This window comes from Sesamum indicum, linkage group LG5, assembly GCF_000512975.1.
Source record: "Sesamum indicum cultivar Zhongzhi No. 13 linkage group LG5, S_indicum_v1.0, whole genome shotgun sequence".
Taxonomy (NCBI): Eukaryota; Viridiplantae; Streptophyta; class Magnoliopsida; order Lamiales; family Pedaliaceae; genus Sesamum; species Sesamum indicum.
In genome coordinates, this window is record NC_026149.1 from 9,879,786 (window position 1) to 9,893,919 (window position 14,134).

Here is a 14,134-nt window from a genome sequence, read left to right on the forward strand (position 1 = left end):
CTCGGAAGGGTGAGAAGAAGAAAACAGATTTCTGTTGCAACGTCCCCGAAGGAGGAATGAAGGCCCCCTTTATATAACACCCTCAAGTAACGGCTGAAAGGTTATGGCCGTTGGGCGGTTTCCTTGAAGCCATTAGATTGGCTTCGGAAACTGGCCGAACGGTTGCCGTTGCAACCACCATCGGAAGGTAAACGAGAGAAGAGAGAAGAGAAGAGTCGGCAGAGAGTAGTGTGAAGTGAGAGAGGGAAAATATCAGATTAGGGTTAGAAAATAGTATATAAGGGAGTTGACCGGGTCGGGTAACCGTTTGGGTCGGGGAGCCGGGTAGGGCCTCCAAGTGGTTAGTGGGCCTTTAGGTTTTGGGCTTCGGTTTTTGGGTCATATATTCTTAACATACCCCACCGTGGACCAAATACCCAATGGGTAGGTCAGGGGTGTTGGATCTGGTCTTTTTCATCATTGCCAAAAATAAATACTCCGTGGGTGTACCTGCAGGACAGAACTACAGACAAGGAAACTTTCAGTCAGGATTTAGATGGAGTAATTTTAAGCACTTACAGAATTTCTCTGACGGTAGACATTTAGTACCCATATCTGCAGGATTTTCTTCAGAACTGATTTTTTCTAGTTTTATGACATCTCTTCCTACGATATCTCTAATAAAATGATACCTAACATCTATATGTTTTGTCCTATCAGGAAATACGGGGTTCTTGCACAGTTGAATAGAGGATTGACTATCAGAAAAGATTATAAGTTTTTCTTTTGAAAACCCAATTTCTTTTATGAGCCCGTCAAGCCATAAGGCTTCTTTGAAAGCTTCTGTAATTGCTATATATTCAGCTTCAGTGGTTGATAATGCAACAATATGTTGTAATTATGACTTCCAACTAATGCATGAACCACACAAAGTAAACATGTATGAAGATGAAGATTTTCGACTATCTCTATCATTCGCATAATTTGAATCTACATAACCAATAAGACGAGTATCATTAGAATATCTAGAGAAGGAAATACCAATGTTATCAGACCCACGTAAATACCTAAGTAAGTATTTCAGTGCTTCCCAATGAGGGGGACCTGGGTTGGACATAAAACGACTAAGACAACTAATTGAATAGGCAACGTCAGGTCTCGTACAAACCATTAGAAACATAATAGAACCAATCAAATTAGAATAAGGGATTTTGTCCATTCTTTGCCTTTCAGAAATAGTTTTGGGAGATTGCTCTTTGCTGAGTTGAAAATGAGCTGCCAGGGGTACAGCGGTGGGTTTAGCATTTTCCATTGAAAACTTTCTAAGGACATTTAAAAGGTATGATTTTTGATTTAGAAAAATGGAAAACTGTTTTCTATCCCTAGCAATACTCATGCCAAGAATTTGTTTGGCATTTCCAAGATATTTCATTTCAAAGGCTTTACACAAATCCTTTTGTAAAGTAGATATAAGAAGTGAGCTAGGGCTAGCAATTAGCATATCATCCACATATAGAACTAAGAAAATTGGGGAATCATGCACATGCTTAAAGTAAAGACAATGGTCATATTGACTTCTAATGAAGTTTAAAGATAACATAAACTCATCGAATTTTTTGTTCCATTGATGAGGAGATTGTTTCAATCCATAGAGTGATTTTTTCAATAGACACACATAGTCAGGTTTAGACAAATTAATAAAACCAAGTGGTTGATTCGTGTAAATGCTTTCTTCTAAGTCACCATGCAGAAAATCAGTTTTAACGTCCATTTGTTTTAATTCCCAGTCATAATGAGCAGTGAGAGCAAGTATTATGCGGACTGTAGTATACTTAACTACCGGTGAGAAGATTTCATTTAATCTATGCCTTCTTTCTGTGTAAAACCCTTAGCAACTAATCTAGCCTTATATTTGATAGGGTTTTCTTGTTTTATCTTGAATAACCATTTGCAGTCAACAATAGAAGCATCTTTTGGTTTAGGGACTAGAATTCATATTTTATTATCTTTCAAGGATTTCATTTCCTCTTTCATAGCACTAAGCCACTTTTTAGATTTTAAGGCTTCTTCGACACTAGAGGGTTCTATAGATTCAGTGTTAAAACTAGTATGAAAATCCCTAAATTTAATCGGTATTCTAGGTTGCCTTCTATCTCTATCTCTAGTGAGTTGATAATTGTCTAGAGGGTTCAGATTTTCTGGGTTTTCTACCTCTTGATTGTTTCCTTCTACCTCTTGATTGTTTCCTAATTGCTCGTCTAAGTGTGTTTCATTGTTTCCCAATTCCTCCCCTTCTTGGTTATCCTCTAATTCTACCTTATTAAAGGTTGAATCTTTTTCTAAAGGTTGTGATTTCTCTAAGCATGGCATTTCATACTCATTAAAGGTAACATTTCTACTTATTAGGACTTTAAAACCTGGTTAATTCCTAACCCACAGTCTATAGCCTTTAATGCCCTCAAGATAACCAATAAAAACACATTTAATAGATTTTGGATCAGGTTTATCAGAACCTTGGAGAACAAAGGCAGCACAACCAAAAATACGTAAGGAAGACATATCAGGTATTTTTCCATACCACATAAAATCAGGAGTTTTCCCAAGTAGGGGCACAGAAGGAGACAAATTTATAAGATGAGCAGCAGTTAAGACAGCTTCCCCCCAAAAAGTTTTAGGTAACCCAGAGCTAATCAATAAACATCTAACTTTATCAAGTAGTGTACGATTCATACGTTCAGCAATTCCATTTTGTTGGGGGGTATAGGGATTTGTTTTGTGTCTTTTTATACCACATTCCTCACACATATCAGAAAAACTTTTGTTGCAGAATTCAAGCCCATTATCTGTCCTAAGTGATTTTAACTTTATTCCCATTTGATTCTCAACAAAAATTTTACATTTCCTAAATTTTTCAAAAACTTCAGATTTACGTCTCATCAAGAAGACAAACACTTTACGGGAAAAATTATCAATAATAGAAAGGAAATAACGATTTCCACCATGGGTGGGTGTATTACTAGGACCTCAAACATCAGCATGCACATAGTCTAAGATACATGGAGACATAGACGGATTAGGGGATGGGGATGCAGGAAAATGAACTCTATGTTGTTTGCCCATGACACATTCATCACAAAATTCTATTTTGTCAATTCTATTATTTAGAATACCATCTCTTTTTAGAAAATCAAGGCCTTTTTGGCTAATATGGCCTAATCTCTTATGCCACAAAGTAGTGAAATCACAATTAGAGATTGATGCAGCAAAGTTATCATATGATGCAGTACATATGTAAAGATTTCGTTTTCTTTCAGCTTTGAAAACAACTAATGATCCTTTCATAATTTTCATGAGGCCTTTGCCCCATCTACCTTCTAAATCATTTTCTTCTAATGCAGCACATGATATTAGATTATGACTTAGGTCAGGAACGTATCTGACATTTTTCAAAATCATTTTATAACCTTCAAAACAAAGTGAGATGTCACCAAGACCCTTAATCTCACATTTTTTTCTCATTTGCCATTGAAACAAAACCAATGTGCTCATATTTCAAATTTGTAAAAATTTTTTTGAAAGGACTCATGTGAAATGTGCAACCAGAATCTATAAGCCACTCATGCATATCAAATGTATTCACAGAATTTACTTCATAAACAACAAACACTTCACCATTAGACTCAATAGACACATTATTGATTTGTTCTTTATCATCATAGTTTCTATTCTCACGTCTAGGTTTTCTGCAATCTTTAATATAGTGACCTTTAGTACCACAATTATAACAGCGTCTATCTTTGACTTTGTTATCCCTAAGGTTTGTTTCTCTTGGTTTTGACTTACTCCTATAATTTTTATTTCTACTTCTGCTTCTATTATTATATCGAGAATTAGGATTCCTAAACTTAGACCTACCCCTAACAAAATTAATCTCATATTGATTCTGGCTCGGTTTATCAGTCTTAAGGTCTAGTTCTTTACTCTTTAGTCCATTTACTACAATTTCTATATTAACACTGTCCCTACCGTATTTTATGGCAGCCTTAACATCAGAATATGATTCAGGAATAGCATTTAACAGTACAATGGGAGAATATTCATCAATGTATTTGTCACCAGTGTGTTTAATATCCTGAATTAGCTTAGTAAAGTCGTCAAGATTTTCATCGATATTCTTGGACAGATCAAGTTTATATCTAAAGAATTTTTCTAATAAAAACAGTTTATTAGGAAGAGAAATTTCAGTGTACAGTTCTTCAAGTTTATCCCATAAAGCTTTAGAAGATTCTAACTTTCCAACTTTCCGTAAAACAGTATCGGACAAATTTAAAAGAATAGAGGAATATGCAAACTCATCATTTTCTTGTTTCTTTTCTTCAGAAATGTTTTCCACATATTTGCCATCAATGGCTTTAATAACTTTTTGTTGAATAAGAATACCTTTCATCTTTTGTTGCCATATAGAAAAATCAGATTTTCCATCAAAGGGTTGGAGACTGTACCCAGCCATTTTGAAAACGTTTTTAAAAGATTTTGTCCGAGTTTTGAGGTTAAAACAGGAAAGTCTCGAAAACCGCAGATACAGAATAATTTCTACCAAATATTCTGGAAAAATAAAAGGTTATAGAAACCAATGTAAATCTCAGAAAGGATATACACCAAACCTAGAAATCACAGAGGTATAGCAGTAACAAAGAATATACACGCACAGATAGTATACTCGGTTAAGCAGAAAACAAAGAAATAGGCCGCAGGACAGTTATCACCGATCCTCAAGAAATAAAGTGAGAAAAAACAAAAAAGAGTAACATCAGTTAATATAGCAGTAAACAGAGAAATAGAACCGAGGCTCACCAGTCTAAGTCCCGTCTAGATACCCGACGACCTCAAGGGTCCGACCAAGAGGGATATTAGGGGGCTATACCACGGTAAACAGGAATATGGACAGTAATAATAAAAGCAGTAATATGAACGGAAAAATAAACGGAATAGAGAACCAGAGGAGGGGTTTATCAGAAGTTACCACCACCACGGATCTGCACGGATCAGATTGTAGGCTTTGATACCACTGTAGGGTATAACCCTCCAGTGGTACTCTTCTTTCACAACAAATCCTACCAACTATTACAACCAGACTGGAGTATAAATTCCTTAAAAATTACAACCCGAAGAATGTTGCAGAAATGAAATAATACAACAAAACAGTCAAGGAAAAGATATCAGTTTGAAAATGGCTCAGGTATTTAGCCAGATCCAAGTATAAAGGGACTCGGTCACCAAAGTACCGTTCCCAACCAGAAGGCCCTCACAACCACGGTTGCACCTCTCCGAAAACTACCCGAGAAAGGACTCAGATCACACAGATCCGAAGAGACACCAGTCAACCAAACACTCACAGCAATATCACAGAGATTTATCGGAAGGGTGAGAAGAAGAAAACAGATTTCTGTTGCAACGTCCCCGAAGGAGGAATGAAGGCCCCCTTTATATAACACCCTCAAGTAACGGCTGAAAGGTTATGGCCGTTGGGCGGTTTCCTTGAAGCCATTAGATTGGCATCGGAAACCGGCCGAACGGTTGCCGTTTCAACCACCATCGGAAGGTAGACGAGAGAAGAGAGAAGAGAAGAGTCGGCGGAGAGTAGTGTGAAGTGAGAGAGGGAAAATATCATATTAGGGTTAGGAAATAGTATATAAGGGAGTTGACCGGGTCGGGTAGCCGTTTGGGTCGGGTAGCCGGGTAGGGCCTCCAAGTGGTTAGTGGGCCTTTAGGTTTTGGGCTTCGGTTTTTGGGCCATATATTCTTAACACATATGATGCTTCTACATATGTACGAACAAAATTTATTTTCTCTACTTATTCCAATTAAGCTAATGTTCGAGAAGTTAGTGTGAACATTAAAATATTAAATCCTACTTATTTATATAGGTATAAAAATACAGTTTCTATCCTGTAATTTATGAGGGGTTGTCATTTTTTGTCCTATACAAATTATAAAAATTAGTTTTTACAAGACTAAAATTATCAAAATTATAAAATTAATAGAATTAAAATTACTAAACTAATTCGTGTTATCAATAAAATATAAGTCAAAATACTATGGGTGTGCAGGTGGATATATATGAACAAACATATATCCGGAGTTCTTGAATAAAGTTGAAAATTAAATCAATTTATTCTCGATTGCATTTGAGGTTGATGAATAAATGTGTAATACGAATATATTAGTATAAGACGACTAACACGATTTGTGATCGCATGTTAACATTTATGATATCTATAGAAGCGTATTAATCATCGCTATATTCTTGAATATGAACGAGGAATAAGATGTGTGATTAATTCTTGTAACATTTATCTAAGTTAATAAAACTCATATACGTCCATTTATGGAGCTTCCATCAACGAAATATTTTGTCCAAGTTACCAAATTAAACTTTATTTATAGAATTATTTTGAAATATAAACTCATATCAATTTAAAGCTCGTGTCAGTACAATTAATAAGATCAAGAATAGTTCCAAAGTATCTTAATTTTAAATGTGAATATATTAATGATTCTTGTATCAATATAGTATAATATTGTCTTGTGCGATCCTATCTATATCAAGTAAAAATTCATGTCCCGTGTATTTATCATGATCGTTAAGGAAAAAATCGTGTACCTGGAATTACTATGGTCTACTAAAGAAGTTATTATGTTGATCCAGTCTAAAACCAATGTCCGTACAATTAGGGTACAAACATTATCTCATGCTTTCACTAACAAAATATATATGTATCTTCATTTATATGAACAATTAGTATGATCAAAAAAATTCTGTAGTCCTACTGATATACTGAGTTAAATTCAAGGTGGTTCAATTAGTATGAAAGCATGATTATTTAATGCTTTGATCAATGAAATATAAATGTAATCCTATTATACCAATTAAAATTCATGTCCGTGCGATTAAAATGATCAACAAGAAATATACATAATCCTTTTTGCAACTAGTTAAAACTTGCCAATACATTTAGTACGATCAAGAAAACATGTAATCCCTACTTGTTATAATTTGTAGCACACTGACTTATTAAAAGGCCGACAATTGTTCCGATTCGCTAGTTGTTTGTAGTAGCTACTACAATGGCACTGGATGGAGTACCGACAGTCGGTTTTGGATCTATATTTTCTTTGCAAATGAAACGAGCCACAATGTTCGTACTAAGCACCAACACCAATTTCTCCGATGCTTCATTGGCATCTCCACCACATCGAAGGAATACCTCTTTGGCGATCAACCGATAGATTTGCCACCCGAATTCCTCCCTGATCCTCAAAATCTTTTCAACTTGACGGCAAGCTAATTTGCAAGTGTTTATCTTAATTTCATCAATAGCTGTCTTAAGAATCTTAGTCCTAGTTTCACCATCGACAAAACCCTCACTCCTGAAAAACTCATCCATCTCGGGGACCCCAATGGCACACCTAATCCCATAATCATAGTCACGAATTTTTGGCCCTTGTAGACCTGAATTTTGTCCGAGTTGATGACATCTGCCCCGGAACGGGTGGCTAGGTCTATCGCCAGGCAATTGTTTGAAACACTAGTTGTTTCGGGGCAGATGTCATCAACTCGAACAAAATTCAGGTCTACAAGGGCCTAGACATAGTAACGAATAAGGTCAGCAATGAGGAATGTCGCGGTGTGCCACACCACTTGGTCGGAATCATTGCTCCCGAGGTGGATTTCTTTGTACATGATTTTGTGCATCATGCATTGCTGGCTACTGATGCCATCATACGAAAGAATCGGTTGACAATCATTGTTGGAGGGTCCGATTCCTTCATACAGGCACTTGTCAATGACAACACTGAGTTTCCCTCCAAGTACGAGTGTTGCTTTCTCTAGATGGACATGGCGATCCCGGTCTTGCATTCATACATGTCGAATAGTGTTGATCAGATGGTGGATAGCGGGATGGTGGAGGAGGGTAAGGCATTTTTTGACCCAAAAATACGTGACTGTGATTATGGGATTAGGTGTGCCATTGGGGTCCCCGAGATGGATGAGTTCTTCAGGAATGAGGGTCTTGTCGGTGGTGAAACTAGGGCTAAGCTTCTTAAGGCAGCTATTGATGAAATTAAAATGAACAGATGCAAATTAGCTTGCCGTCAAGTTAAAAAGATTTTGAGGATGAGGGAGGAATTCGGGTGGCAAATCCATCGGTTGATCGCCACAGAGGTATTCCTTCAACGTGGTGGAGATGCCAATGAAGCATGGGAGAAATTGGTGCTGGTGCCTAGTACGAACATTGTGGCTCGTTTCATTTGCAAAGAAAACATAGATCCGAAATCGACTGTCGGTTCTCCATCCAGTGCCATTGCAATAGCTACTACAAACAACTAGTGGATTACATCTTTTGTTGATCGTACAAAATGTATCGGCAAATTTTAACTAATCGCAAATAGGATTATATATATTTCTTGTTGATGTACAAAGGGATAAATTAAATCAAATTGTTCGCAATTGCATTTGGGATTAATGAATTAATGTATAATGCGAATATATTAATATAAGACGACTAACACGAATTCTGATCGCATGTTAACGTTTATCATATCGTAAAAGCATATTGATCATTGCTATATTCTTTAATATTAACGAGGAATAAGTTGTGTGATTAATTCCTATAACATATAATGAAGGATTCATGTAAAATAATTCAGTAACCTGATTTAGTGCTGCATTCAATAGCGTTATTACAAAACTAAAACAAAATAAAATAAAATAAATGGATGCAATCAGTATCATCAACGGATGGATAGTGCAACTTAATTACTTTCATATTAATCATGGACCACAAAATGTCCAAATACATAAATCATTTGCATATAGTATCAATTACAGGAATAGTATAATTAACATTCAGAATTTGCTCAAATTAAATTTCAGTAAATCTAAATGAGATATAAAATCTGTAGACCAGATTTATGAACGTTCAATTATTATAGATTTTATCATTATAATATATGTTTTTTCAGATATAGTAGGTAGACGAATTAATGAGAATACTTAAACTCTCTCGATTTTACTCAAAAGCAAATCCTACGTAAGATATGGATAATCACTAAGTACTTCATCATCATCTTTTAATTTATCATAATTTTTTTCTCATTTTATATGGTAAAATTACTCATTATACATCCCAAGAATAATTCTTTTACAAAAAGTAATTATGGATAGACGTATTGCATCTCTTATGGTACCTGCACGGTGTAGATTTTGACATCTTAATTACGATTAGTATTTGTATTATCTTTTGACGACAGCTTCGCAATAAGTAATGATTCTTTTTCTATTTTGGAAATACATTAAAAGGTACAGTAATTTGAATAGAGCCTTGCTCATGATTTATTTGAATTGTTATATAGTAAGTGGATAGGGTTAGGGGTGAAGTTATTACTATGTATAGATTGATTTGTTCCACATTGTGTGTAAGTATGTATGTATAAATACCCCCCTGCACATCCTATGTCTTCTCATGTTTCAAACAATTGTCTAGGTAATTTCTTTCACATCAATGAAACTTGTTCATTATTCTCTCTAGAACCTACAAATGTTTGAAGTTTTTCTTCAAACAAATCGTTTTGAAGAAGAGAAATTAATCCAAGAATTGAAAAGGGCTTGTCTCTCTATGATAGATATATATTCTAAAATAGTAGATTGTATTTGGCACATGTTTTATTTGTTTTGTTTGAGATAATTCTAACATGTGGCCTTTTTCTTTTTCTTTTTAATTTGTGTGATGAAATTGACAAGTGTTAAAAAAAGTAAAAATAAATACAAATTAGAATGTCGATCTCCTCCTGGAAGCCAGCACAATCCAGCATGACGAACTTTACAATGGGGGGCGTGATAAATAAGCACCGAGGGAAGGATAAGGTGGTGGTGGTATTGGGTGCCACTAGCACAGGCAAATCGCGCCACTAGCATAGACAAAATTCAAGTCTACATGTGTTTAGACATAGTAACAGATAAGGTGAGCAATGAGGAATGCCACGGTGTGCCGCACCATTTGCTCGGAATCATTGATCCCGATGAGGATTTCACTGTACATGATTTTATGCATCATGCATTGCTGGCTGCTGATGCCATCGTACAAAAGAATCGGTTGCCAATTATTGCTGGAGGGACTAATTCCTTCATACATGCACTTGTCAATGACGACACTGAGTTTCCCACCAAGTACGAGTGTTGCTTTCTCTGGATGGATGAGGCGATCCCGGTCTTGCATTCGTACGTGTCGAACAGGGTTGATCAGATGGTGGATAGCGGGTTGCTGGAGGAGGGCAAAAATTTGATGATTTTGGGATTAGGCGTGCCATTGGGGTCCCCGAGATGGATGAGTTCTTTAGGAGTGAGGGTCTTGTCGATGGTGAAACTAGGGCTAAGCTTCTTAAGGCAGCTATTGATGAAATTAAGGTAAACACTTGAAAATTAGCTTGCCGTCAAGTTGAAAAGATTTTGAGGATGAGGGAGGAATTCGGGTGGAAAATCCATCGGTTGAACGCCACAGAGGTATTCCTTCGACGTGGTGCAGATGCCAATGAAGCATTGGATAAATTGGTGCTGGAGCCTAGCACAAACATTGTGGCACGTTTCATTTACAAAGAAAAAATAGATCCGTAACCGACTGCATATGAAAAATTAGTATGATTAATTATGTACCTTCATGCATATGAACAATTGTATGATCAGCAAAATTTTGTAGTCCAACTGATATACTAAGTTAAAATACATGGCGGTACAATTAGTGTGAAAGCATTAATATTCAATATTTTGATCAGCGAAATATATATGTAATCCAATTTATACCAATTTAAAATCATGTCCGTTTGAATAGCATTATCTTCAAGAAATACATATAATCCTATTTGCATCTTGTTAAATATTGCCGATTAATTTAGTACGATCAACGAAAATCATGTATGTTTGAATAGCATTATCTACAAGAAATACATATAATCCTATATGACAAGATTAGCATTATCTACAAGAAATACATATAATCCTATTTGCATCTTGTTAAAACTTGCCGATTCATTTAGTACGATCAACGAATGATGCAATCCCTACTCAAACTAAATTAATATTCACGTCCATATGAGTATGATCAACGAAGGATGTAATTCTTACTCAAACTAAATTAATACTTATTTCCATATGATGCTTCTACATATGTATGAACAAAATTTATTATCTCTACTTATTACAATTAAGCTAGTGTTCGAGCAGTTAGGTGAACATTAAAATATTAAATCCTACTTATTTATATAGGTATAAAAATACAGTTTCTGTCCTGTAATTTATGAGGGGTTGTCATTTTTTGTCCTATACAAATTAGGAAAATTAGTTTTTACAAGACTAAAATTATCAAAATTATAAAATTAATAGAATTAAAATTACTAAAATAATTAGTGTTATCAATAAAATATAAGTAAAAATACTATGGGTGTGTAGGTGTTTATATATGAACAAACATATATCCGGAGTTCTTGAATAAAGTTGAAAATTAAATCAATTTATTCTCGATTGCATTTGAGGTTGTTGAATAAATGTGTAATACGAATATCAATTTAAAGCTCGTGTCCGTACAATTAATAAGATCAAGAATAGTTCCACATTATCTTAATCATAAATGTGAATATATTAATTATTCTTGTATCAATACAGTATAATATTGTCTTGTGTGATCCTATCTATATCAAGTAAAAATTCATGTCCCATGTATTTATCATGATCATTAAGGAAAAAATCGTGTACTTGGAATTACTGTGGTCTACTGAAGAAGTTATTATGTTGATCCAGTCTAAAATCAATGTCCGTACAATTAGGGTACAAACATTATCTCATGCTTTTACTAACAAAATATATATGTATCTTCATGCATATGAACAATTAGTATGATCAAAAAAATTATGTAGTCGTACTGATATACGGAGTTAAATTCATGGCGGTACAATTAGTATGAAAGCATGATTATTTAATGCTTTGATCAACGAAATATATATGTAATCCTATTTAGACCAATTAAAACTCATGTCTGTGCAATCAGAATGATCAACAAGAAATATACATAATCCTTTTTGCAACTAGTTAAAACTTGCCGATACATTTAGTACGATCAACAAAAGATGTAATCCCTACTTGTTATAATTTGTAGCACACTGACTTATTAAAAGGCCGACAATTGTTCCGATTCACTAGTTGTTTGTAGTAGCTACTACAATGGCACTGGATGGAGTACCGATAGTCGGTTGCGGATCTATATTTTCTTTGCAAATGAAACGAGCCACAATGTTCGTACTAGGCACCAACACCAATTTCTCCGATGCTTCATTGGCATCTCCACCACATCGAAGGAATACCTCTTTGGCGTTCAACCGATGGATTTGCCACCCGAATTCCTCCCTGATCCTCAAAATCTTTTCAACTTGACGGCAAGCTAATTTGCAAGTGTTCATCTTAATTTCATCAATAGCTGCCTTAAGAATCTTAGCCCTAGTTTCACCATCGACAAGACCCTCACTCCTGAAGAACTCATCCATCTCGGGGACCCCAATGGCACACCTAATCCCATAATCATAGTCACGAATTTTTGGCCCTTGTAGACCTGAATTTTGTCCGAGTTGATGACATCTGCCCCGAAACGGGTGGCCAGGTCTATCGCCAGGCAATTGTTTGAAACACTAGTTGTTTCGGGGCAGATGTCATCAACTCGAACAAAATTCAGGTCTACAAGGGCCTAGACATAGTAACGAATAAGGTCAGCAATGAGGAATACCGCAGTGTGCCACACCACTTGCTCGGAATCATTGGTCCCAAGGTGGATTTCTTTGTACATGATTTTGTGCATCATGCATTGCTGGATACTGATGCCATCGTACGAAAGAATCAGTTGACAATCATTGTTGGAGGGTCCAATTCCTTCATACAGACACTTGTCAATGACAACACTGAGTTTCCTTCCAAGTACAAGTGTTGCTTTCTCTGGATGGACATGGCGATCCTGGTCTTGCATTCATACGTGTCGAATAGGGTTGATCAGATGGTGGATAGCGGGTTGGTGGAGGAGGTTAAGGCATTTTTTGACCCAAAAACCGTGAGTATGATTATGGGATTAGGTGTGCCATTGGGGTCCCCGAGATGGATGAGTTCTTTAGGAGTGAGGGTCCTGTCGGTGGTGAAACTAGGGGTAAGCTTCTTAAGGCAGCTATTGATGAAATTAAGATGAACAGTTGCAAATTAGCTTGCCGTCAAGTTGAAAAGATTTTGAGGATGAGGGAGGAATTCCGGTGGCAAATCCATCGGTTGATCGCCACAGAGGTATTCCTCCGACGTGGTGGCGATGCCAATGAAGCATGGGAGAAATTGGTGCTGGTGCCTAGTACGAACATTGTGGCTCGTTTCATTTGCAAAGAAAATATAGATCCAAAACCGACTGTCGGTACTCCTTCCAATGCCATTGCAATAGCTACTACAAACAGCTAGTGGATTACATCTTTTGTTGATCGTACTAAATGTATCGGCAAATTTTAACTAATCGCAAATAGAATTTTATATATTTCTTGTTGATGTGCAAAGGGATAAATTAAATCAAATTGTTCGCGATTGCATTTGAGATTGATGAATAAATGTATAATGCGAATATATTAATATAAGACGACTAACACGAAATGTGATCGCATGTTAACATTTATGATATCTATAAAAGCATATTAATCATTGCTATATTCCTGAATATTAATGAGGAATAAGATGTGTGATTAATTCCTAAAACATATAATGAAGGATTCATGTAAAATAATTCAGGAACCTGATTTACTGCTGCATTCAATAGCGTTATTACAAAACTAAAACAAAATAAAATAAAATAAATGGATGCAATCAGTATCATCAACGGATGGATAGTGGAACTTAATTACTTTCATATTAATCATGGACCACAAAATGTCCAAATACATGAATCATGTGCATATAGTAACAATTACAGGAATAGTATAATTAACATTCAGAATTTGCTCCAATTAAATTTCAGTAAATCTAAATGAGATATAAAATTTGTAGACCAAATTTATGAACGTTCAATTATTATAGATTTTGTCATTA

The 14,134-nt window shown here is 35.6% G+C and overlaps 3 protein-coding genes and 1 pseudogene across 3 annotated transcripts; 3 read left to right on the forward strand and 1 right to left on the reverse strand.

Moving 5' to 3' along the window:
• Positions 7,083–7,427, reverse strand: LOC110012028 (adenylate isopentenyltransferase 5, chloroplastic-like). Its single transcript, XM_020694112.1, has one exon. The coding sequence runs from the start codon at positions 7,425–7,427 to the stop codon at positions 7,083–7,085; it is 345 nt and encodes a 114-aa protein (XP_020549771.1).
• On the forward strand, positions 7,880–8,371 carry LOC105162351 (adenylate isopentenyltransferase 5, chloroplastic-like). Its single transcript, XM_020694113.1, has one exon. It carries the CDS (start codon positions 7,880–7,882, stop codon positions 8,369–8,371), a length of 492 nt encoding a protein of 163 aa, XP_020549772.1.
• LOC105162352 lies at positions 9,869–10,654 on the forward strand (annotated as a pseudogene).
• Positions 13,172–13,516, forward strand: LOC105162353 (adenylate isopentenyltransferase 5, chloroplastic-like). Its single transcript, XM_011080357.1, has one exon. The coding sequence runs from the start codon at positions 13,172–13,174 to the stop codon at positions 13,514–13,516; it is 345 nt and encodes a 114-aa protein (XP_011078659.1).